The sequence below is a fragment of the Diceros bicornis genome, chromosome X (assembly GCF_020826845.1).
Source record: "Diceros bicornis minor isolate mBicDic1 chromosome X, mDicBic1.mat.cur, whole genome shotgun sequence".
Taxonomy (NCBI): Eukaryota; Metazoa; Chordata; class Mammalia; order Perissodactyla; family Rhinocerotidae; genus Diceros; species Diceros bicornis.
Window position 1 is genome coordinate 11,112,539 of NC_080781.1, and position 24,689 is coordinate 11,137,227.

General features: G+C 41.2%; 2 protein-coding genes across 4 annotated transcripts in view; one reads left to right on the top strand and one right to left on the bottom strand.

Annotated features, from left to right (window-relative positions):
• Window positions 1-699: 699 nt before the first annotated feature.
• Window positions 700-7,023, bottom strand: TRAPPC2 (trafficking protein particle complex subunit 2). The gene is made up of 4 exons (XM_058535449.1): window positions 6,915-7,023; window positions 3,618-3,762; window positions 3,098-3,183; window positions 700-1,672 (listed from the first exon to the last, which is right to left on the bottom strand). Exons 1-4 carry the CDS (start codon window positions 7,005-7,007, stop codon window positions 1,574-1,576), a joined length of 423 nt encoding a protein of 140 aa, XP_058391432.1. The 5' UTR covers window positions 7,008-7,023; the 3' UTR covers window positions 700-1,573.
• Window positions 7,024-15,436: 8,413 nt separating this feature from the next.
• Window positions 15,437-24,689, top strand: part of OFD1 (OFD1 centriole and centriolar satellite protein) — a 34,824-nt gene continuing 25,571 nt past the window's right edge. The window contains exons 1-5 of one of the 3 annotated variants that reach the window (XM_058535450.1): window positions 15,437-15,783; window positions 15,959-16,057; window positions 19,513-19,713; window positions 21,854-21,922; window positions 22,009-22,039. In XM_058535450.1, coding sequence (XP_058391433.1) covers window positions 15,775-15,783; window positions 15,959-16,057; window positions 19,513-19,713; window positions 21,854-21,922; window positions 22,009-22,039 — 409 coding nt within the window. In that variant the 5' untranslated portion in view covers window positions 15,437-15,774. The remainder of the gene's footprint in view (window positions 15,784-15,958; window positions 16,058-19,512; window positions 19,714-21,853; window positions 21,923-22,008; window positions 22,040-24,689) is intronic. The other 2 variants (XM_058535451.1, XM_058535452.1) reach the window with 2 other exon arrangements.

Sequence of the window (24,689 nt, forward strand, 5' to 3'; positions counted from 1 at the left end):
ACCTCAGGTCCCACCCACTCCTACACTCATTGTTGGGCTTCCTTCGAGCTCCTTCAAAGACGCAGTCCTACCCGTAATTTGGTACTTAACTACAGTAATATACTCACACAGGGCTTGTGTTACTTGTTCACCTCATCCTCACAAACCTGGAGAAAAGGATCACTATTTGCAGGGCACCTGTTGTTGGACTGAGCCAGGACCTGAACCGTCTCCACCCTACAACTTCCTGCTGAAGCACCACGCTGCTGCTCCTGGCTGGCTTGCACCACAGCCCTCTGCACTATATGCTCATTGAGGGCAGAGCAAACTATATACAATAAATACATGTTTGGGTCTCTCCAGTGAGCATGGCTGAAATTACTCCTAGATTTCTAGCTGAGTATCTTTTTCTGCCCCTCAAGCTCTGGCACCTAGTTTGAGGCGCTCTGAGTTCTGTAAAATGCATTGAGATATGTATTAGCTTGCAGACTTTCAATAGGGGAAACAGGACTAAAATGGTAGTGGTGGTGGGATGGGCAGCACTTAAAAAATTCGATATTAAACTTCCACAATCTCGGACAAACATCTTTATTTAAGAAACAAAATAAATAGGGTAAAAAATTATGGTAGCAACTTCACACAAGGATACAAGACCAAACTTAGTATTACTCAAGTTATTCAGAATGGAAGAAAATTCTTCAAGTGCCCACAATTAGCGCAGAAAATATCTGGTTAATATTACTTGCTTTTCAGTGGCCATTTACTAGTTGACAGTAAGATTCCCCCACTTGTTACAGTACAAAAGAGTCCATTCCCCACCTGCTCTGGTGTACAGCCTAAATGGCTACAAGTGCAAATGTTAAGGTAATGCAAGCTTTTCTTTGTTTACAATTCTAAAATTGCCTTACAACTTTTTACTAGTACAGCTACCAACAGGTGCACTTAATCTTTAGTTTACTGTCTGAGGGAAAGGAAATATAAGAACATAACCTGTCACTTTGGTCCCAGCCTCCCACTTTGCAAACATGGATCCAGGATTCTAGAATTATAGCAGGATCACTGTTCCCAGTCTCTGACAGGGGCAGGCATGTGGCATTTGGCGCTGCAAAAGCTGTTTGCTTCGGCTTCTTGGGTAGTGCCATGTAAACTGCCTGTACATTTTCATAACATCTCTAGATGTATAGATAAGCCCATGTATGTGCTATCAACTTCATTCCCTACTGCAGAAGCTATTAGTTTTCAATCTACCAAATCTTGACAGTGACATTTGGTTCTGGATTGTTACATCAAGATCAAGCTATCTGAATGAGGAAATTCAAAAGCTTATTCTCAATTTTTAAAATAAAGGTATTTCACAATTACTGATAAAGAGCTCTTTATAAATAACACTGTTTATAAGCAAATATTGATCTGTTGGTAATCATAAGAAACTGAGTGTACTATTTTTAAATATAAAAGGAATTTCATTAGGTTTAGATAAATTGAGACTACAAGTAAAACTTTTCCAGGCTATTTAATCAACTTACTTACAATGTACACATTCCTGAGTATACCCCATTGTAGTGACATTGTTTGTTTCTGAATTTTTCTGCATTCAGCTTAAAAGGTGCTTCTTCCCAAGAAACTGAACTTTTCTGTCAAATGCGCTTGATCGAATAGGAGAATTGGGTTCATAAAATGGATTCATTGCAAACTAGGAAAGAAGAAGATATTAGTGAGCTTGTCAAAGTACAAAGGCTGACAAATCATAGGTCTCTAAAAGGAAATTATTTTAAAGTTTTAAATTAAAAGAAATCATCAAAGACATTCAAAACAGAAGTCTAAAGACCACATTTAAGTAAATAGTAATGACCCTTTAAGGAAGTTTTTGTTTTGGTGTTTAGTTTTGAGAAGTACTGTGGCAAAACAGTGCTATAAGTGTTGCCCATGTAATGAGCTAAATTAACTTTCAGGATTCACTCTATGTGTGACATACTGATCTACTCACATTCTTTATAAATACATGGGTTAATCTGTAAGGCCCTTTGGCTACATAAAACTAAAAATCTGCCATATGCTCAGAGTTAAGAAACACTTATACCACACTGCTGTTAAGTTACTCTTGTTTGGTAGTTTTTTAACAATCAGGTTTTTAATGCTCTCCTTTAAGACAAGGCTAATGATCAGTTTCTCAGGTAACGTAATGAGTGTATCATAACGTGAGAAATTAATATTAAGTGGAATCACTAATGAGGAAAGGAGTTACCAATTTTTACACCTCATCACTTGATGCTGTCCATCTTTATAAGAGGGCTAAATATTCTTATTTGCTACTTCTGACTAGGAATATTGATTGTTAACTGTGCTGGTATGCAAAAAATCTTATCCAAATACAGAACATTTAAATTATTAAGAATATACTGTCATTAGCACTGCTAACATACTATTGTTTAACCACTGACATCCTGTTACTATTTTTCCTTTCTAATTAATTATCAACAAATGCAGGTGGCACCATTCCCCTTGAGTGACTATTTGATAATATATGAATCACTTCCTGCTGGTTTATGACCTATATACATTACATTGTAACTTATTTGTAAAGTAGATGGAAAACATTTTAGATTAAAATTATGAAGCAGTTTCCCTTAGGCAGACTGCTCCCTTCTCTCTCTTTAGGGTTCCCTAATAAAATCAACTATATGTGCCAAAAGGGGGAGAATAAAACCGATTTAAAAATAACTACCACAAGTTGTTTTCCTAAATAAGTTATCTTGGTGGTGAAGACTCGCCTGATGAGGGAGCTGCCAGGGATAGTTCTGATGCGGGGAGAGCTAGTCTGAGATGGAAGCCGTGCCATATAAGGGAGTTACTTTAATAGGCCAGTTTCCTATCAAAGTTTGAATCTCTTTTGCTGAGGAAGATTGGCCCTGAGCTAACATCCATGCACATCTTCCTCCATTTTTTGTATATGGGACGCTGCCACAGCATGGCTTGAAGAGTGGTGTGTAGGTCTGCGCCTGGGATCCAAACCCTGGGCTGCCAAAGCGGAGCACACGAACTTAATCACTCTGCCACCTGGCCGGCCCCTGAATCGCTTTTTATAATCAGATTTAAAAAGTTATAGAATATACCATACCTTTATGTATAAGTCATAGACATCAGTAAAGAAGTTCTTTATTCCATCTTCTTGCCTTATGTCATGAAGCATAATAAATCTCATATGTGAAACAATTAAGGTATAACCTTTCTTAGAAATGAAAAACGGAAAGCCATCAGTTGATACAATATTCTCAAATTAGTCACATGCAGTGTAGTCTGCAATGGAAAGTTGAATACATAAACTGGGTTCAAAGTTAGGTTAGTTTTATCTCAAAGAGAACACAATCTTTTTAAGTTAGAAAATAACTACAAAATAAAGTAAAATCACCCTTGATATGGTTCAGATAAAGCTTAGTTTTATATATGAGACTTGGTTTTAAAGTTATCTGTTAAACACAATGTGGTTTTTTTCCCCCTAAAAAAAGTAGCCCCACAAGTGGCCATTTTTACCTGATACTTTGAAGCCCACAGACTCAGCCTGGCATCTATGTCCCATGTTGTTCTAGTTTGTTACCCCAACCTTTAGTTAGGTATCTTGATTAAAAAGGTAAGGATATGACCTGCAGTAACAAATGCTGAAACAAACCACTCATTGAACTTGTCCACAGTTTTCAAGTACATGTTGTTCGACAGCCACATATTCTCATCTACGAGGTCGAGGGCAGCGTGAGCTATGAACTGGTTCAGATGACGATGGTCGTCCTAGAGTACAGTGTGAGCAGCACCAGGTTAACATTTCCATACGGCAGCCAGAACGCCAACATTGCATTCCATAAATCCTATAGTTTTCTTGTGGGGGGGAACACTTTCTGCTTTTACTTCGTTTATTATTGTCATGAGACTTATAAAGGATCTTCAGTGTTTTCACATCATATTTTATTTTTTAATTTGGTATCTAAAAACTCAACAAATAGAAACAGTCAATTACTTAATAAATGAAATGTGTTCAAGAAACTACATAGAAGATTTTTTTTTTTAATTTTGCAAGAAGTTACCAAATTCTGTAACCATTTAAGCATGTGAAAAAAGAATACTATGTTAAAAGAAAAAAAAAAAAGTCGATCCCGCTTTCACGAAGCTCCCATCTTTTTAGAGGAGGAAGACAGGAAAAAATACGTAAGTGGTTATAGATAAAGGACAGCAATTTAGGTAGGCTGGGGTTAAGGAGGCGGTAAAGGAGAGCTACAGAGAGGTGCTGTTGGCACAGGCCTCAAGCGGGGGATGGGAGAGAGGGGCTTCAAGCGCAGGGACACTTGGTGAGCAGTGGAGACAGCTGAGGTGGTGCTCCTAAAGGCTTGGCATCTGTCTCTTTCAGGTCTAAGGACCTTACATGGCAGGGGGACCTGGGAGTGGTGGGAGACCATGCTCAGCCCCAGCTGTGAGCAGTCACCTGTGCCAACAGCAGGAGACGGGCCTGTCAGAGCTGGGATGTCCTTTTCAAGGGCTGAAATGGCTTAACTGGAGGAGAAGGTGGGAATAACCCAACATAATGTGGAGAGGGAATTTACAACCTAGAATGCAGTCTTATTCCTGTGGAATTCTTACTTTCTAAATGCATTTTCAAAGAACACCTCTGTGGGCCGACCCCGTGGCTTAGCGGTTAAGTGTGCGCACTCGGCTACTGGCGGCCCGGGTTCGGATCCCGGGTGCGCACCGAGGCACCGCTTCTCCGGCCATGCTGAGGCCGCGTCCCACATAGAGCAACTAGAAGGACGTGCAACTATGACGTACAACTATCTACTGGGGCTTTGTGGGGGGAAAAAAAAGGAGGAGGATTGGCAATAGATGTTAGCTCAGAGCCGGTCTTCCTCAGCAAAAAGAGGAGGATTAGCATGGATGTTAGCTCAAGGCTGATCTTCCTCACATACACAAAAAAAAAAGAACACCTCTGTTATGGGTTGAATTATGTCCCCCCAAAATTCGTATGTTGAAGTCCTAACCCCCAGTACCTTAGACTGTGGCCTCATTTGGAAAGAGGGTCGTTGCAGATGTAATTAGTTAACATGAGGTCAGGCTAGAGTAGAGCGGGCCCTAATCCACTATGACTGACGTATTTATAAAAAGGGCACATTTGGAGACAGACACACACACAGAGAGAACGCCATGTGAAGCCAAGGAATTACCAGAAGCTAGGAGAGAGGCCTGGAACAGACCCTGCCCTAGTACCTTCATAATTTTATTTATTTATTTATTTGTCCCCCCAAAGCCCCAGTAGATAGTTGTACGTCATAGTTGCACATCCCTCCAGTCGCTGTACGTGGGACACGGCCCCAGCATGGCCAGAGAAGCAGCGCGTCGGTGCACGCCCGGGATCCGAACCCGGGCCGCCAGCAGCGGAGCGCGCGCACCCAACCGCTAAGCCACGGGGCCGGCCCCTTCCCTAGTACCTTCAGAGGGGGCACGGCCCTGCTGACACCTTGATCTCAGGCTTCTGGCCTCCAGAACTGGGGGACAATAAATTTCTGTTGTTCTAAGCCACCTATATTTTGGTCCTCTGTTACGGCAGCCCAAGGAGGCTGTGCCCGTGACTAGCGGGCTGGAGGAAGGCTGCCCTTGCGCTGGAATCCCTCGCACAGCTAAAGCACGTTTACTTCACTCACGTCGCCATGACGAAGCTAATTTAATCCTTCTGGGTATATTTTGTGTCTGGCTCACAGCAGCGTTTTCCATTACTTTACACTGATGGTGAATCTTGAGAGATTAGGAGAAAACTGTAGAAATGCTTTAAGAAGGTAAGTGGTAGCAGGAGAAAGAACTAAGATCAAGTCATGCGACAAAGATTTTTTATATGCACTGCTTTGCCTATCACAAGGCCACTGGAGTGCACAGAAACTATACTTAAGTAGCCATGTACCACAAAGCAACTCTTGCTACAGAGATGCCTCAAATCAAAGTTTTAATAAGCAGTCTGCTCATATGAATGTGGGAAAATAATGTAGCAACAACACCTGGTAGGATAATACCTTAAATTTCTATCATATTTTAGTGGAAAGATCTGAATAGTTGAAAAGCATCATACACTGGACATTACATGTTACAATTAATTTCAAAAACCAAGTCCTGTCTTAAAGGACATTAAAGTTTATTTTTTGGAGGTTGGGAGAAACACAACATAACTTGTCAGCAATTTATTAGAAATGTGGACATTCCTAATACATTCTACAGAAAGATGTAAGGGACCCAGCTATTCTCATCTCAAGACTCTATGGCTCTGTTTACTCTGAATGGCAACACGTTCTTGAACCAAGCTTGTTTTTCTGGAAACATTCTTGACAACAAGAAAGTTGGGTGGTGTCACTGGGGAGGACAGCACGTGGGCACCACCCAGCCAGTAGGTACTGCAGAAGGTCACTGAAAACTGCCGTAGTCTCAGGGGCAGCAGGAGGACATGTAAGTACGGGTCTCTTTTAACCCTCCCAAGTGTAAATGGATCTACTACGTACGTCCTGATGAAAAATGTAATTCACTGGGACAGAATGGGCTTTCATGACATTTCAAGGCAGTGATGACTGTTCTTCCAGACCCACTAGAGGTGGACTATGTTTTTATGTGCTTAAGGAGCAGCTTTTCGTAGTGGGCGACACAGTGAACTGAAGACCAGGGGAAAGAGATACAGAGCATCCGCTAGTATGTGCTAAGGGTGTGCTGACTTAAAGGATGAATCAACAATTTAGACAACATTCCGAGGCTGGCTTCTATCACCCTGTGGGACTGCAGAGCAAGCCTCATTTAATTGTGGCGGAATCGGTTCCCTCATCTGTCCAGATCTCTTCCAGTTCTAAAATAATATGACACCATTATCATTACCCACAGCATAACAATTCTTATGGAATTTTTTAAGGTTCCATACGTACTTTGGATTCTGCTTTTCCAGCTGGCAAAAACTCCATTTCAAAAACTGGATTATCGTGGTGGCCAACAATTACAAAGTAGAAGCTTCCAGACATTGTCTTCAGTATATAGCTCCTAATTAAAATAATACATATATTTAGTACTCAATACTGAAAACCAAAATAGTTAACAGGAAGTCTAGAATTCAATGTTTTACTTAAAGCTGACATTGTAGAGGAGGAGGCCGCTAAGCTTGGCATGCTTTCCAGTATACTACCATAGATATATACTACCATATATATATGGCTTTTGGACTACACAAATTATATATCTATGATATGTCCTGTAGAATCCAGTACTATATTTACACAGGGAAATTGGAAGACCTCTAATATGAAATTCCAACAACAACATTCTCATGATCTGAAAGTTTGGAACATTTAGAGTAAGCTGGGCTAAACTTGAACTAGACCAGTTAGCATTAGCACTAACACCTGGAAAGATTAATAAAGGGTGCTGATTAGGAAATAACTGGCTTGCCTTAGAAATTTCCAGGAGAGATGCTTCTGAGGAAGCTAAAAACAATCCTCTGTCATGTCACTGACACAAAGGAGAGATATAGCATTAATCTAGAGAGTGCATGGTCTATTTGTCTTCTTCCTACCTGAAGTATATATGCTACAAATATAAGTCCCTGCAGATGAAAGAGCCTATGACATGCCTCTTCAAACACCATTTATAAGAAAGGAAGAAACAGTTTTGTATTCTAGGAAAGATGGAAGAAATAATAATCCAAAAAGGAAGACATTTTGAGGCATTAAGAGGTCTTGGAACTAGGGTTAATAGGTTTGCTAAAGAAATAAAACTAAGAGAAAGTGGGAGGGGTAGAATCAGTGATTCTGTGGTTTTTAGCACTGACAATCAAAATCTGGATGGATGGATAGACAGACGGATGGACGGATGGATTTCTGTATGTATTTTTAGCACAGGGTCTTTGGAATCAGACAAAGCTAGGTTCAAGTGTAGCTCTGCCACTTACTAGCAACGTGACCACAGGTGGGCATGGTCCTTAATCTCCCAGCATCTGTCTCCTCCTCGGTGAAATAGAGATCACAATCGTAGCTCGCTTATGGTGAGCCTGAAGATTACACAACCTAATGCATGTAGAGCACCCAGCACAGCGTCTGGCTCCTAGGAGGTGCTCAGTAAATGTTATCTAGAAGAACATGGAAGAGCATGTGCACATGGAGATGTGGTGACGGGTAAGGCCTCCACGTGGGGAGGGAATCTGGTTAACCGGCAGTGTCCAGTCTCGGGGAACGTACAGCTGGGGTGTGTCAGAGCCCAGGGCTCATGGAGCCTCACTGGGACTTCTGCTGATTCACACACAACACGCAATGAAATCGGAAGAGATCTGAAATGTACTTCCTAATGAATACAACGTTTTGTAAAGGAAATCAGGGCACAGCTGGCACTTCTACCTCTGGAATTCGAAGGCCATGACTGGATGAAAAGGCAGAGAGGGGACTTTTGGCATGATGAAGTAAGGAGGATGTAAAATGTTATTTGGGGCAGGGGTCGGCACACTACAGCCTGCGGGCCAACTCCGGCCTTGTCCATCCTCTTACTATCGTCTAAGGCTGCTCTTGCCTGACAACAGCTGAGCTGAGCTGCTACAACAGAGACCATCTGACCCTTTACAGAAAAAATTGGTCCCTGTTTTAGGGGAAAGATGAGAAAAAGGCCCAACTAGTAAAACTAGACAAAGACGAGCAGGAATGTTACAAAAGCTATGCAAAATTAGCAGAATTGGCAATAATTCTTAAGAGAAAGTGAGGGGAAGAGGGATGGGAGCTTGAAATGTTAACAAAGTCAACAATGACATCATTAATTCTTGCTTGAACAGGTTTCAAAGCTGGAGCTTGCCAAGGGAAGGGCTTACTTTCTTCTGCACAAACATTTAAGAAGCAGCAGCAGGAAAAAAATATAAGGAAGATGCTTCTCCCCACACACACCTTTAAGAAGCTGCAGCAGACAATATACGGATAAGGAAGATAACTCCCATTCCACCTCCCAGTACCCTCGCCCCGTGTGGAAATCCAGCACTGGGAGAGAAGCATAGTGCTAACCAAGTACAGCGTGAGGATAAACAGAAAGGGAACTGAAGGGAATACTGCCTAAAGGTTATATCACAAACTAGCCAGCTGGGCAATAACCTGCCAATAACCTGATTTCACAAACAGCTGAAGAAGGGATATAACTGTATTCAATTCTGACAAGGAAAAACTGAAAGGTGAAGTGGAAGAAAAGGAACCTTGGGAGAATAACCATATTGTCTTAGGAAGGGAATGTCTATAATCATTTAACAGTTGAGGGCTTACTATACCCAGGTAGTAGGTAGAAGTGAGACGCACTCTAGAATTCCATGCTGTCCAATATACTGAACTTTCTGACAGGATGGAAGTGTTCTACACCTGCGCTGTCAGATGTGGTAGCCGCTGGTGGCTAATGAGCATTTGAAATGTGGCTAGTGTGTCTGCAGAACTGAATTTTTATTTAATTTTAATTAACATTTAAGTAGCCACATGTGGTTAGTGGCTACTGTATCAGACAGTGCAGCTCTAGATCAATGATTCCAAACATTTTTTAAAGTTCTGTGACCTCCTCCACCCATGAAGCAAGTATTACTTAGAACTCCAATGTAATATACATAATACAAATAAAGCAACCGCTGTATTTATGTGAGTGTGTACGTGTCTGCTCAATTTTCCCACCACCTGAGATAGGGGCCCTTCAAGCCTCTCCAAGGAAGACTAGATTTCAAGGTGTGGAGGAGGTAGCTACACAGAACTTGGCAATGGATTAAACTGGGGAACTGAGGAAGAATTGAGGGTGTTTCCAAATGTCTGACTGAGGTGATCAAGGAGAATATCAAGATGATGATGTTATTCACCAGGAAAGGAAGTAAGAAAGAGAAAGAAGGGGATGAAAATGAACATGTCAATTTTGAACATGTGGTGGTAGCCAGAATAGCCCCCCTGCCCCCGACCAAGACGTCCACAACCTAATCTCGGGAATCTGTGAATGTTAATTTACATGGCAAAGGGGAATTAAGGCTGCAGATGGAATGAGGGTTGCTCATCAGCTGACCTTAAGATAGGGAGATGATTCTGGACTACCCATGTGGGCCCAATGTAATTACAAGGGTCTTTAAAAGTGGAAGAGGGAGGCCCAAGAAGAAAGTCAAGGGGAAATGTGAGTATGGAAGGACAGGCACGGAGATGCAATGTTGCTGGCTTTGAAGATAGAGGAAGGGGCCACGAGCCACGCAAAAGAGGGCAGCCGCTAGAAGCTGGAAAGCACAAAGAAACAGAGTCTTCCCGAGAGCCTCCAAAAGGGAACGCAGCCCTGATACCTGGATTTCAGCCCAGTGAGGCTAGTGTCGGACTTCTATGCTACAGAACTGTAAGATAATAAACTTGTGTTGTTGTAAGCCACTAAATTTCTGGTAATTTGTTATGGCAGCAGTAGGAAACTAACACACATATCAAAGCTGAAAAACCTGCAGGTATGAGAAAAAAGTAAATACTCAAGGAAGTGTGAGCAAAAAGGAAGAGGGTACAGTCTATAAAGAGATTGGGAACAAAGGGAGTTCATTTACCATGGGACGGGGGTTCAAAGCACCGTGGAAAAGGTGCAGGGGGGAGGGGCAAGGGTGCGTCAAGGTGAAGCTACTTGGAGTGTATGGGGATGACAGCAGGGAAAAGAATGGGCTGTGGTTTTTCCAGCACATATCCCTAACACCTGACACAAGAGCCCAGTCCATAATAAGTGCTCAGTGCTTGCAGAACAGAACTGCGAGGAGGGGGCTGTGGTTTGGACAGTGTCAGATGATGCTGGAGTGAGAGGCATGGTGGGATTAACTAGCCTCAACATGGAAAAGCTCCAGTGCTGAGGCCGTCGGGGTCTCAGAGGCCTGACTGATGAAGTCTGTGTTCCAGTGCTTCACAGCACCTTGGTGAGAAGCTGCTGTAAGTTGTGAAGGTACCTGTGAAGAAATCCTCCCTGACAAGGGACAGGACTCGCACCTGTCGTGAAAACAGCAGCTGGCTCTGGTGGCTAGGGTGACTTGAGCTGCTTTTGAGAGGGAGAACTACAGAAATCACCGTGGTGCTACAAGGAGCTTTGGACTACCTTGAACTCAAAGAGGACGCGTACGTGATGTTAAGAAGCAGGGCACTAACTAGTACTGAACATAAATACGGGACCAGAAATCTGTGAGGGCAATCAGAAGGGCAAAAGCCCCCAGTGAGCTGAAATGTGTGGAATATATTAAGAAAAACAAAAGCCTTTGTAGGCTGCAATCAGGAAAAAGGAAGGGAGAAAGGTCAACTGCTTCAAGTGCCTGGTACATAGTTAAATAACAGAGGACGCAGATCTGCTGAACTTCAGTTTTCTCAAAGAGAATGATTTTCAAACAGCAAGTGTGGAAGAAACAAGTTTAGGCAGGCTGTGAACCTCAAGATGGGGGATATTAAAAAAATATCTAGACATCTTAATATGGAAGCAACCCAAGTGTCCATCAACAGATGACTGGATAAAGAAGATGTGGTATATATATGCAATGGAATACTACTCAGCCATAAAAAAAAGACAAAATCGTCCCACTTGCAACAACATGGATGAACCTGGAGGGTATTATGTTAAGTGAAATAAGCCAGATAGAGCAAGACAAACACCGTATGACCTCATATGTGGAAGATTAACACACAGAGAACAGTTTTGTGGTTACCAGGGGGTAGGAGGTTGGGGGGTGGGCACAAGGGGTGAAGGGGCTCATTTATATGGCTACTGACAAATAACAATGTACAACTGAAATCTCACAATGTTATAAACTATTATGACATCAATAAAAAAAATCTAGACACTTCAATAAATACCAGTCTTTAGGTCTCAGCAAATTACATATCTTGGATTAACAAATGTGACTGTATAACTGCTGATCAGGGATATTTGAGAAATCGCAGGAACAGAAAAGAGCCACATCATCAGAGAGAGGTAAGCGCTATTCCTATTTTCAGAAACAAAAAGGCTTATCTCCTAGTCTATAACTGGGTACTTTCGAAGAGATTAAAATACCAACAGAAATATGTATCAAATGCCTATTTTTGGTCTGACACATGCTAGGAGCTTTTATTATACATTAACTCATTTAATGTGAATCCCTAGACAACAATAGCATAGGTTATTATTCATTCATGTACTCCTGATTATAATGAGAACAAGTCATGCCAAATGTACATTTTTCGTTTTCGAAGGGAAATATGGGAGACAGTAAGTCATTTTATGAAGTAATTTAGTATCTATCTAAGAACAAACTTGGAGACTGTAGCCTAGATGATAACAGAGTCTGTGGTATCCCCAGAGCTACAGCAGTGCTTGGGGCCCAGGAAGCACTCGTTATTTGTTGAATGAGAACAACTCATAGCTGACTTGAATGTCAATACTCGAAGAACATTAACAAAGTGCTCCATGTCAGCTGACAGCATGGGGTCTCTAGGGAACCTTCGAGGTTTACCTTAACCTACTCCAGCGTGACATTTGAATCAGTAACTGGGATGAAGACAATTTATCACATTCAAAGATAACAACACGCTAATACCAGAAGGCAAAAGTCGGGATTCAAAAAGATCTCCCTGGCTAGGAGAATTAGGTGAAATTAACCAGATAGAATTTAAGAGGATGTGAAATAAAGTCCTGTACTTGGGTTTTAAAAAAATCCACTGCACAACAGGATGGGGGAAACCTAGTTTAAGAGCAGTTCATCTACAAGAACCCCAAAGTTTTCATTTATTGCAAGCTCAATAAGAGGCAGCAGTATGATATAGCAGTCAAAAAAAGCTAATGCAATTCTGCAGTAAGAGAAGACGACGTCCTCTTCGCTAACATCATCTCTGGGGAACGTACTCAGTTCTGGGAATTGCATTTTAAAAGGATCAATAACTGAACTGTGTGTGTTGGGAGAAGGGCGGGATAGAGGCTAGGGAATGCTCTGGAAACAAGACAGAGCTATTGAAGGAACTGAGGATGTTGCAACTGAGGGAGGGTGGAGATTTTTTTTGGGGGGGAGTGGAGTACAGCACAACCTTATCTTTAAATAAGATATGCTGTCTAATGGAAAAGGGATTTGACTAGGGACAGCAAATGGGTTTCCTCTTGTGAGCCAGTTCTAATCAACTGGTACTGACCGCCAGGAACTGGTGCTGAGAAAGATTCTGAGACTAACTGCAGTGAGTGGGAAAGATCACTGGGCTCAGTTATCCACGCCTGCTATGGGTTTGGGAGAGAGCAGTGCCTACCTGAGTGCTAAGTATTTGCTAACTCTGGATTAGACAGACTTATTCCAAACTGCTCCAGGGGCCAAACCTACGGCTGCTCCTTTGAGGTTACATGGAAAGAACATTTGGGTCCGTGTAATTCAGAACTTTCTAACAAAGAACTATCAGGCTGCCTTGTGAGGTGACTAACCCTCCCCTCAACCCATCACCAGAAGTGCATAAGCGGAGGCTGGAAGACCATTAGTGCCAGACCGGGAGGATGAACTCAACGAACTTAGAAGTCCCTTCCAACTCTTAAGAATTTTAAGTTGCAGGCAGAAACAAGACAACTCATGGACTCCAGTTACAAAGCCATCCATTTTTATAGCAAACCTCTTTACAGCCTCTACAGAGGAGCTTCTAGAAAACTTCCCTGTGCTTCCGACAGCAGTGGCTTCAGTTGTTCCACAGACCTGGGGCTGCAAGACTAACCTGGTGCGGCAGAGGACATGTCTACTGCAATGATGAGGAGCAGGATGAATACTATTGATAGTTCTCTTGTGTGACATTTTCCTGTTAATACTATAAGCAATTCCTCCACCTCCAAGTGAGATTATGCTGGCTTTTGGAGAACATTTTATCTAATTCTATTCAACTTTGGGACTAAAGGTGGGGGTAAAAGGGTCTTTAGGCACAGATGGTTTTTAACAGTAGTTACAACATATTAATATCTCTTCATCGTTTCACCATTCTGCTCAAAAGCCGTAATGCTTCTCATCTACAGAATCAAGTACCCGTATTCAAAACCTATTCCCACGTTGCTCTGCACGTTTTTTCTCAACCTTATTGTTCCACCTCTGCTAGAGTTGGATGGTCTACTTATTTTTTCTCCCCAACTCACTGATTGCATCCACTCCAGAGTTATTTCTCTCTTCATGCTCTCCCTGATTCTGTGTGCAAACCTTGCCCATCTTTCAGAGTCCAAGGCCCCCCTCCTCAAAAATTATTTCCCAACACCAACCTACAGGCGCTCCACTTCCTATGAAGTCCTGTCACTCTTGCTGCCTCTTAAATACTTTAAAACCTTTCACAGCCAGGGGTCAAAACTCACTGTACTCTTCAGTGCTGTGCACAAAGCCAACACTGACCCAATTCTGCCCTCATAGGACTTAGACACCTTATATCCACAGCACAGGACTCTGGAGTCAGGCCAGATTCCTCACTGCTCTTGAGAGGGTCCTGACGTTTATTTCTCTGCAAATTTTCCCCATCCCTCCAATGCTCTTTTTGCCCGCCATCCAAATCCTACCCATCAAAGTCCTGATGAAGTCACACTTTTTCCACAGAGATGTCCCTGCCAACTTCCATCTTCAACCACCTCTTTTTCTAAACTCTTTACCCAGTCTACAATGCATCTTAGTTCTTATCCAATTCTCTGGCTATAATGTTTTCATTACTGCTTCTCGAGAGACTGGTTCCATTTCTTTCCAGTTAGATTTAAGTATCTTGGGGAGCTGGCTCACCTTTGTCTTCCTCACAGCACGCACAACGGTGGGTGCTCAAAGTTTAGCTCATTTGTTTTCAACCAGGCGGTGATTTTGCCTCCCAGAGGACATTTAGCAATGTCTAGAGACATTCATGGTTGTCAGAATTGGTGGGAAGGCGCTACTGGTATTTAGTGGGGAGAGACCAGGGATGCTGCTATACAACTTACAGTGCACCGGACAGCGCCCACAATGAAGAATTTTCCGGCTCCAAATGGCAATAGTGCCGCGGTTAAGAACCCCTGGGTTAGCTGACTGGCCTAGTCAATGGCAAAAGAAGCAAAGCCCCCGAGCCGGCGGACGTCTGCAGGTTGAAACGCAGTGGGGGCTGGCTGGGGCCAGCCCGGCTGCCCCAGGCTGGGGCAGGGTGGAGAGACAAGGCCAACACTCGGGTCACACGGGGCCCGGGACGTCCCACAAAGCCCCGGAGGGCCCGCCTCTCCCTCGCTCCATCCCCTACCTGCAGCCAGACGCCAACAACGGAAAAGCCCAAGCAGTTCCCGGGGCAGGCACCGGGGCTCCTCGGCCGCAGTCGGGACAACCGGAGCAGTCCTCGCGAGACCCGGCCGTTGAGCTCTCGCGATACACGGGTGGAGCCTCCGGCCGGAGCGCTGAGCAGCCCGGCGCATGCGCTGTAGCGCTCCAAGCTACGGCGGCTTGGCTTGGCGGGACTCGGGAAGGGGCGGGGTCGGCTCAGAGCAGTGCGAATTCCCAGTGGTGCCTCTCCTCTCTCGGTCTTCGCCCTCCAGCCGCCTGTGAGAGTCGCGCGTGGACCACTGCCCACCCGCCCTGCCCACCCATCAGAACTGCGGAGAACGGAAGTGCGCATCTCTGCCAGAGTTCTTAGTTCGGAGTGCACGGCAGAGCGTTCAGCTCCCTTGTTCCTCCCGATCCCTCGCGACAGAGGCAGGGCTCTGAGGGCAGCGATTCCCCTTGTCCTGGACCTGTAGCCCCGGCTGGCTCTCGAACTCGGGCCACGGCGGGCCGGGCGGGGCGGGCTTGGGAAGGAGCAAACACACCTGATGGCTCAGGTATATACACCAGCCCTTCCTCGGCGACGGGCGGAAATGAAGCCTGTTGTTTGTTTTCGTTAAAAATCCTTTCCCCGCTGGGCCTCTTAGGGCTTCCCTGGAGACCACTGGTCTGTTTTCAGAAATTCACGTCCCCTCTGCCCGCCAGGTAACCTGTAACCATTTTCTCTTCCAGTCCATCATGCCCCCCAAGTCTGATGTGTTGAGTCAAGATGAACTGCGCAAAAAGCTGTACCAGACGTTTAAGGATCGGGGTATATTGGACACGCTCAAGGTATCCGTTTTAGGCATATCTGTTATATAACTTTTACAAGTGTAACCTGTAATAACCTGTAACAGGTAGTCCACATTTTAAATCCATCCAGGTTTTGGGTTTTAAAAATAGTATGATATATAGATTGGTGAATTACATTTTTATGTTCTTGTATAACTCTTTATCCTGGAACAATAAAGTCTCAAATGGTTTAGGGTTTGAGTTGTCTTAAAAGAGCGTATTCAAATAATAGATTTTATTGAACTGGCATTAAGATAGGAGTGGGTAACTTTATAAAATGAACACATTTTATTAAGGTTAGGCTTTTTTAATAAATCTGGCTTACAGTTTCCTGAATTAATAAGTGGTTTTGTAATGCTCACGTTTGAATGAAGGACACTGACACCATGTAGAAAACATTGTGTACTGCTTACCGTAGAACTGTTCCGGGAATGAGAGCTTTCTTCTTTAAAATATGTTGAAAGGTATGAATACTTAATTTGGGCAGCAAGTATTTATTAGTACCCTTTATATATGAATTAACAGCAAGGAGTAGGATTAGCTCAAACGTGTTTTCATTACTATATATATTTCAAAAGTATATTTTACACTTAAAAATGGGAAATTAAGGACAAGTGAACTTTATTTTTTTTCTTCTCTCTCCCCCATTGTTTTTGTAACTTAAAAAAAATACTTCAGACTCATCTGAAAAATACAGAAAAGCATCAAGAAGAAAAGTCATCTCTAATACAACCACTAATTGGCATAGTGTGTGTGTGTGTATATATCCTTTTTAATATTATATGGTGAGAAGTTTCCCATGTCCTTAAAAGTTTCTTGAAATCCTGATTTTCAGTGGCACCAGGCTCATGTTTGGATGTATGGGTAATTTATGTAGCAGTCCTCTGTTGTCGAATATTTACATTATACCCAAGTCTACACATTCCTTCAATTGCATCTCTCTCTCTTTTTTTGCGTAGGATAGATTAAGTGGCATTACTGAATCAAAGGGCATGAGCATTTTTAAGGCTCTTGGTGTTTTGTTCTAGAAAGGTAGTAATAGTTTATATTCCACCAGCAGTTAGAGAATGCTTCTCTCACTCCAATATTTTTATCATGACATTTTTAAAACCAGTCTAAGATTGGAAAACCCTTATATTATTTTAGTATTCATTCCTTTGATTGTTAATGAGGTTGCACATATTTTCTGACCATTTGTGGATTGGCAGTTCACGTTCCTTGCCCATTTTTTTTTAGGGTGTTAGTGTTTTCTTATTAATGCATAAGAACTCTTCTAATAGAAACTATTAATCTTTTTTCCATTTTTGTGGCAATACTTTATCTCAGTGTTCAATTTTTATTGGCTGTAAAAATATTGATGTTACATTTTTATATGGTCAAATCTATTGATTATTTCTTTGCTGATTATTCTCAGTAAATCCTTCTCTACTAAGAGCATGAATATTCACTTTTTATTAAGTTTTTTTAAAGGCTTCATTTTTTACAGTTAACTCTTTAACTCACCTGGAATTAACTGTAGTGTATAATGCATTAATACACTTTCTAATGTGTAATGGTCCTTGCATTCTTGGTCAGGGCATTTTTTTTCCCTGTGCTTCGGCATTAGATGTGATAGTGTTTACTTCATATCTGTAGTCACAATTGATATCCACTAATCATTATCGGTTTTGAGCTATCCTTGTTTGGCTTTGGTATCAGGATTATGCTAGTTGTTCACTCTACAGATGCAGTGTATCCTCTGGAGAGAGATTGTTTCTTGTTTGCGGCTGGCTATCCAGTTTCTGTTATTCCAGCTTGATCAGTGGCAGGGCAGATTTTTACTTTCTCAGTCAGAGCTAATTTTTCCTCAGTTGAGTGACTGTGGCCTGGGTGAGTTCTAATTTTTAAAATTCATTGAGTTTTTTAGTGGCCTAATTCATATTCTGTTTGGTTGTTTAAAGAGAATTTGTATTTATGGTTAAGTACAAAGTCATATAGATATCTATAATGAAGTTTATCAAATCTTTTTCCTTATGTTGCATCTGTTCAATCGGTCTATTGCTTAGAGAGATGTGCTGAGGATCCACAAGTCTCTTCTCTTCCACTTTCCCTCCCTGCACAATAGTTGTACTTATTTCTTTCTTAGGGACATGGCAAGCTTTAATTCTGAATGGATTTCCCTCTTTGCATTGGCTGCTAGAAAGCCCCCAGCCAGTTTTGAAATTCCTTCTAGCAAGTGCTAGATGGCATGCTTTTTGGTTTGTCAAATTGGGAATTAATCTATGTTTCATTTTCTACTCTTATTTTTCTTGCACGCTGCTTATATCATTCATTTAAATGTTATCCTATTTCAGTACTTGTTTGCGAGACACCCTCAATCCTTTTATTAATTAAGCGGGATCTAAATATATTACTTCTTTAGTATGTTACAAATCTAATGAAACCGCCTCTAAATTTTTCTGGTGGAGAATGCTGTAGTTTCTTTTCTTGTTTTATTATTTTAGTTAGTGAACTGTATTAGATGAGGTAGAGCATGTGTATTCTGTTCATTGTAAATTCCTTCTTTACTACAGGATTTTAGATGTAGAATAAGTCCTGTTCTATACTGGTAATTATATAGGGGGTTCTACTCTCTAGCTAAAGGATAGAAGAAAGAGGTATAACAAGAACTCCCTTTGTTTCTTGCTTGTATTCTATTAGTACAAATTCAGTAGATAGTATTTACTCTGTGAATCTAGGCAACGTGCTCTTATGCTCAGCCGTATGTTTCCAGATAATATGCAAAATAGATTAGAACAAATATCCAGTAGTCTGATTAATTTAGGGGATTTTCTTAAAATCCAAATGAATAGTAGTGCTAGTATTATAACCTTGAGAAAATTACCCACATTGAACCTAAATTTCCTCATTTATAAAATGTGAGAAAATTATTGTATTTCACAGTGTCTTGAGATATAAATACTGTATGTGAAAGTGCATCTCAATAAGCCTCTTTGGGTTTACTGATTTCTCTTTTGTATATGTTATTTCCTTTTGGGAACCCAATTTTATTTTGATCAATATGCCCAATAAACTGGTTTAACTCAATATTATTTACATGTCCTCCAGCAATCCACAGAGAGGTGAGGAAGTAGCAGAATTTTCTCCCATACTTGATATCCTAATCAGAAGCTGCAGAAATGGGCTCATAGGGGAGTGAAGTTAGAGTCCAGACGTGTTCTAGCTAACCACCAGTTCACTTGGAAGCTGGTGAAAGCAAGCTGCTTTTTCCAGAACCCGCTGGGCTGCTTGTCTCACAGGGCAAGACAAAGTGTGCAAGAGCAGGTTCCTAACTTTTGGCCATGGATCTAGAACCATTCTGGAAATGAAAGGAAAGATTATAATTCATGTGACAAACCTGTGTATCTCCAGTGAAACAATCCTACTGAAAATTTTTTCCCTGTTGTTTCATTTGTGTTTTTTTCTTTTTGAGCTAGACACAACTCAGAAACCAGCTCATTCACGAATTGATGCACCCTGTACTGAGTGGAGAACTGCAGCCCCAGTCCATTTCAGTGGAAGGGAGCACCCTCTTAGTAGGTGCTTCTAACTCGCTAGTGGCAGATCACTTACAGAGATGTGGCTATGAGTATTCACTTTCTGTTTTCTTTCCGGAAAGTGGTTTGGCAAAAGAAAAGGTAAAGTCTCCTTTTCTGTTTCTGAATTTTCTATTAACGGCTTCTTCTTCAGGTAATAGTAAAGTGCTGCATAATTGGTGAGTGCTCCTTCACTAGCTACATCCATTTCTCGTTCATTTTTGAATTCACATCATATATTTGTTATGTAATGTAACAAAGGAGTACTAAATTTGATTTTGTTATCAATTCCTCGGAATCTTGATTAGTCTTTTGTAAAATCATAATATGTAGAATCACTAAAGGCCTTGGAGCTAGAATTGCTCCTAGATTCCATGCCATCTACTAAGACTTATAAGTGCCATTTGTGTTGAATGTCTGTTGTGAGCCTGGCACTGTGCAGTCACACTGCAGGCATCACATGTAGTACAGATGAGGAGCCATTACATTCAACCTGAGTGGCAGTTATAAGTCTTAGTAGACTGCATGGAATGTAAGAGCAATTCTAGCTTCAAGGCATTGCTTGAGTTGCTCAAGGTCATGTGATTTGTAAGTGGCAATGCAGGGCAGTAAATACAGATCTCTAAAATGTGCTCTTTTTACTATGCTACAGTCTCTTCAGATATTTCTCTTCTCTGTGATTACATGAGAGAAGTGAGGAATATATAATTTTTAAAAATCTGTTGAGTTCTCACATATTAAAACACGTTTTACCACTTCTCTAATTATTTTAACTATACTTCTCCACCATTACCTTTGAACATTAGTCACATTTCATTATTTTAAAGGCAGATATAGCAAATTTTCTCTCTCTTTTTTTTTTTTTTGGTGAGGAAGATCAGCCCTGAGCTAATATCCATGCCAATCCTCCTCTTTTTGCTGAGGAAGACCAGCTCTGAGCTAACATCTATTGCCAGTCCTCCTCCTTTTTCTCCCCAAAGCCCCAGTAGATAGTTGTATGTCATAGTTGCACATCCTTCTAGTTGCTGTATGTGGGACGCGGCCTCAGCATGGCCAGACAAGTGGTGCATTGGTGCGCGCCCGGGATCCGAACCTGGGCCGCCAGTAGCGGAGCGTGCGCACTTAACCGCTAAGCCACGGGGCCGGCCCCTCTATTTTTTTTTAATAGACTTATTTTTTTAGAGCAGTTTAGGTTCACAGCAACATTGAGCAGAAGGAGAGATTTCCCATATACTCCCTGCCCCCACACCTGCACAGCCTCCCTCACTATCAACATTTTTTACTAAGTACATTTTTACGATCAGTGAACCTACATTGTCACCTAAAGTTCATAGTTTACATTAGGGTTCACTCTTGGTGTTGTCCCTATGTTTTTACTCTTTATCTTGTCTATAATTGTCCAGAAGTTTCATATTCAGAAGTTTTAGGAAAACAAGAACAATGTTAGTATTTCAAAAACTTAAAATTTAAATATGCTGTATTTATTCATTAACAACCAAATTTTATATGTCAACATTAGGAATTTTCTTTGGGTCCATCAATCTCTAAGTTTCTAATTATATTTCACAATTTTGCTTATTGCATGAGTAATAGTCAGTTGTATAGTTTTTATAGCAGTAATTAATCCAGCTCACACACAACTATAAAATGCATGAAGAATATTTTCTTTAAAGGGAAACCAATTGAAAATATATCATTGTTCTCAGGGTAGACATAGTAAATGATACATTTTGTAGTAGACATATATATTAAGAGTAGCTACCCAAAATGTTTGTTTAAAACTATTTTAGGTACACTTTAGTCATTCATAGTTGCAAAGGCAGTAAAAATTTAGTTTGCTTACATTCTGCAGCAATAGTACTGTAAAAAAATTATTGCAATTGAAAGACCCTGGAATTCACTCCTGTGAATTGGTTCACAGATATTTGAGTGTTTGTCGTCTGTAAGGCATTAACCATTTCTGTCATTTCTGTTAGGCCATATCATCTTCAATGTGAAGTATTTGGAGGTTAATTAATGTGATCAAGAAAAATATTTTATCCTTTTGACCTCAATATGTTTATTGTAATTTGTTTAATAGTATAAGAAAGAGCTTCGATTTTACATTATTAGCATAGTTATAATCTTTTTATTTAATCTGAAGCATGCTTCTTAGTCTTATATTTAGAAACATCCTAATTTATCATTTAAACATTGATGTAAAAATATGTCTACTTAATTAATCTTTGTTTTTTTCCTAAAGGTATTTACTATGCAGGATCTATTACAACTCATTAATATCAGCCCCAAATCCAGTCTCTACAAATCACTGGTAGGATTGTTTAGTTTTTTAACCTGCTTTGGTTTGTTAATTATAACTGAATAGTTGAATAAAGGTAAAATATTTTCTTTCAACAGATTTCAGGATTTGATAAAGAAAACCAAAAAGGTAGGAGCCTTCATCTTTGTAGAGAATAGCAACATTTTTGTCATGTATTTTTTCCTATAAAAGGGTGAAACTAATGATTTTTAGGGGGAAGAGTAGGGAATTTAATTTGAATTAAATCATTTGATTTTTTTCTTGCTGACAATACCTTACCTGTTAAATAAACAGAACGATTCATCTGTTTTGACAAATATAGATCATTTCCCCCAAGGTTCAATCTTTTTAATAGCTCTTAGATACTCAAATGAGAAAACTGCAGACAGTATCAAGGATCTTTCAATCCTACAAATGGCTTGAAATATCCTCTTTGTAAAGATACCCACTGTTTGGAACATTTCCACAAAAAAACAAAAACTAATAACATTTAAGCCAAGTGTCTTTGTATCCTAGATATCCCGCTCAAGTACAGTTTATAGAGTATTGTATTAATATTTGCTTAAAGAATGAAATATCTGTTCAGGAATAAGCATTAAGTGTTTATATAGGCCTGATAAATTGCTTTAATTTTGGCCTTGATAATAACCTTCATAGACTCTATAAGTGCTATGAGATAATAGAAAATATATATATTGGTCTCTGCCCCCAGTTCTTGGCACAGAGCTCCTAAAACCTTTGTAATTTCCAGTGACAGAAACACTAGGAGCATCTCTTGTTCTAATATTGGTCTTTGACCTCTGTTCCTGACCCAGGTCTTCTGAACCCCTTGTAATTTCCTGGGTGATAGGTGTGTCTTTTTTTCTAATGAGGTGACTCTGGGTGGGCTCACACATAGCTCCTGGATGCGGGCTGGTCACCGGAAAGACCAGGCCATGATTAGAAGCTTGGAATTTTCAGCCCCACCCCCCATTCTCTGGAGAAGGGAGAAGGGCTGAAAATGGAGTTAATGATCGATCATGCATATGTGATGAAGCCTCCATAAAATCCCAAAAGTATGGGGTTTGGAGAGCTTCCAGGTTGGTGAACACGTGGAGGTGCTGAGAGAGTGGCGCACCCAGACAGGGCATGGAAGCTCGGCGCCCCTTCCCACGTACCTTGCCCTAAGCATCTCTTCCATCTGGCTGTTCATCTGTATCCTTCATCATATCCTTTAATAGACTGAGAAACATAATGGTTTCCCAGAGTTCTGTGAGCTGCTCTAGCAAATTAATTGAACCTGAGGAGGAGGTGGTGGGAACCTCCGAACTGTAGCTGGTTGGTCAGAAGCACAGGTGATAACCTGGGCTTGTGACTGGCGTCTGAAGTGTATGTGTGTGTATCTGGTGGGGGGGAGGGGGGGCAGTCTTGTGAGACTGAGCCCTTAACCTGTGGGATCTGATGCTATCTCTGGGTAGATCATGTCATAATTGAGTTAAATTGTAGGACACTCAGCTGATGTCACAGAACCCTCACACATTTGGTCACCAGAAGTGTCAGAAGTGAAGTGTCGTGTAGTGTTCTGTATAAAAGTAAAGGAGACTCACAGGGAAGTGAGACATAATAAGGTAGAGTTGAGTTTTCCCTACACAGGAGGAAAACTGAGGGTTTTTTTTCCTTTACAACTGCTGTGGGTGCCAGACCATGGGCTAGGCTTGACAATGGAGTTTGTAGCATGAACGTAAGCTGGTAATTTGCTTGTAATGCATATTTATTCTTTAGGTGTTTTTAAATAATCTGTAAACTTAGGTAATGGTCCTTTTTTGTTGGTGTGCTCCTGGATTTTGTCTGTTGCCAGCATTGCTACCATCCCCACTGGGACATTCATTCAGAACTTATATCATTCGGCAAACATTTGAGTACCTACTTTCTGCCAGCTGTTAGTCTGTGACTTAATTGCCTAGTTTCTTGGGAGTAATGTTAGCAGAGGATAAGTGAATTGGATCACAGGACATTCTGGGCTGCCTGCAAAGTAGGTCATCCATACTGAAGTTCTGTATGGTAGTGATCCTATATTCTGTATTCTAAGGCAGTGCTGTCTAGTATAACTCTGATGATGAGAATGTCTGATCTGTGCTGTCTGTTATGGTAGAGACTAGCCACATGTGGCTATTGAGCATTTGAAATGTGGCTAGTGTGACTGAAGAACTGAAATTTTAATTTAAATTTAAATCACTACATGTGAATAGTGGCTATCGTATTGGATGGCACAGGTCTAAGGTATATAGCTGGTGTCTGTAGCTTAACTATTATTGCAGAAAGAAATTTAGGGCTTGAGGAATGTTAAGAAATAATCCACTTACTTATTGTAGGTATTATCCTTAAAAATAGCTTTTCACCTTTACACATTCTCTTTAAATGCTTCTGGTTCAGAAAGAGCCTAACAGCTCTTACCAGCTTCACCCAGCATCCTAGTAATATTTCTGAAACTCGGAAAAATTATGAGTAGCAGACATGTCAGGCATCCTAGTGGCAAAATTTGGATAGAATTCTTTGCTAACAGTAAAACAGCTACCGTTAAAATGCAATGATTTTTAAAATCGGTGGCTTCCAAATAAGAGATGGAGACCATCAGAAAACATGTGGGAAGATACTTTGTACCTAGCTGCTGTCTGTCCTCTGACAGAGACCTGTGGTCTTATCTGACTGTGTCTATACTCCGAGGGTACTGATCTGTTGAATGGCCACAGTACGTTTCCCTTAGATTCCACTCACCCATCCTTCCCACCCCTAACTTTTC

Excerpts from the sequence above, each read along its gene's own strand:
- TRAPPC2 (XM_058535449.1), bottom strand. The coding sequence starts at position 7,007 with ATGTCTGGAAGCTTCTACTTTGTAATTGTTGGCCACCACGATAATCCA. Across the intron at positions 3,184-3,617 it reads AGCATTTGTTACTGCAGGTC|ATATGAGATTTATTATGCTT; the intron begins ATATCCTTACCT and ends TAATTGTTTCAC. Across the intron at positions 1,673-3,097 it reads TCTATGACTTATACATAAAG|TTTGCAATGAATCCATTTTA; the intron begins GTATGGTATATT and ends CTTCTTTCCTAG.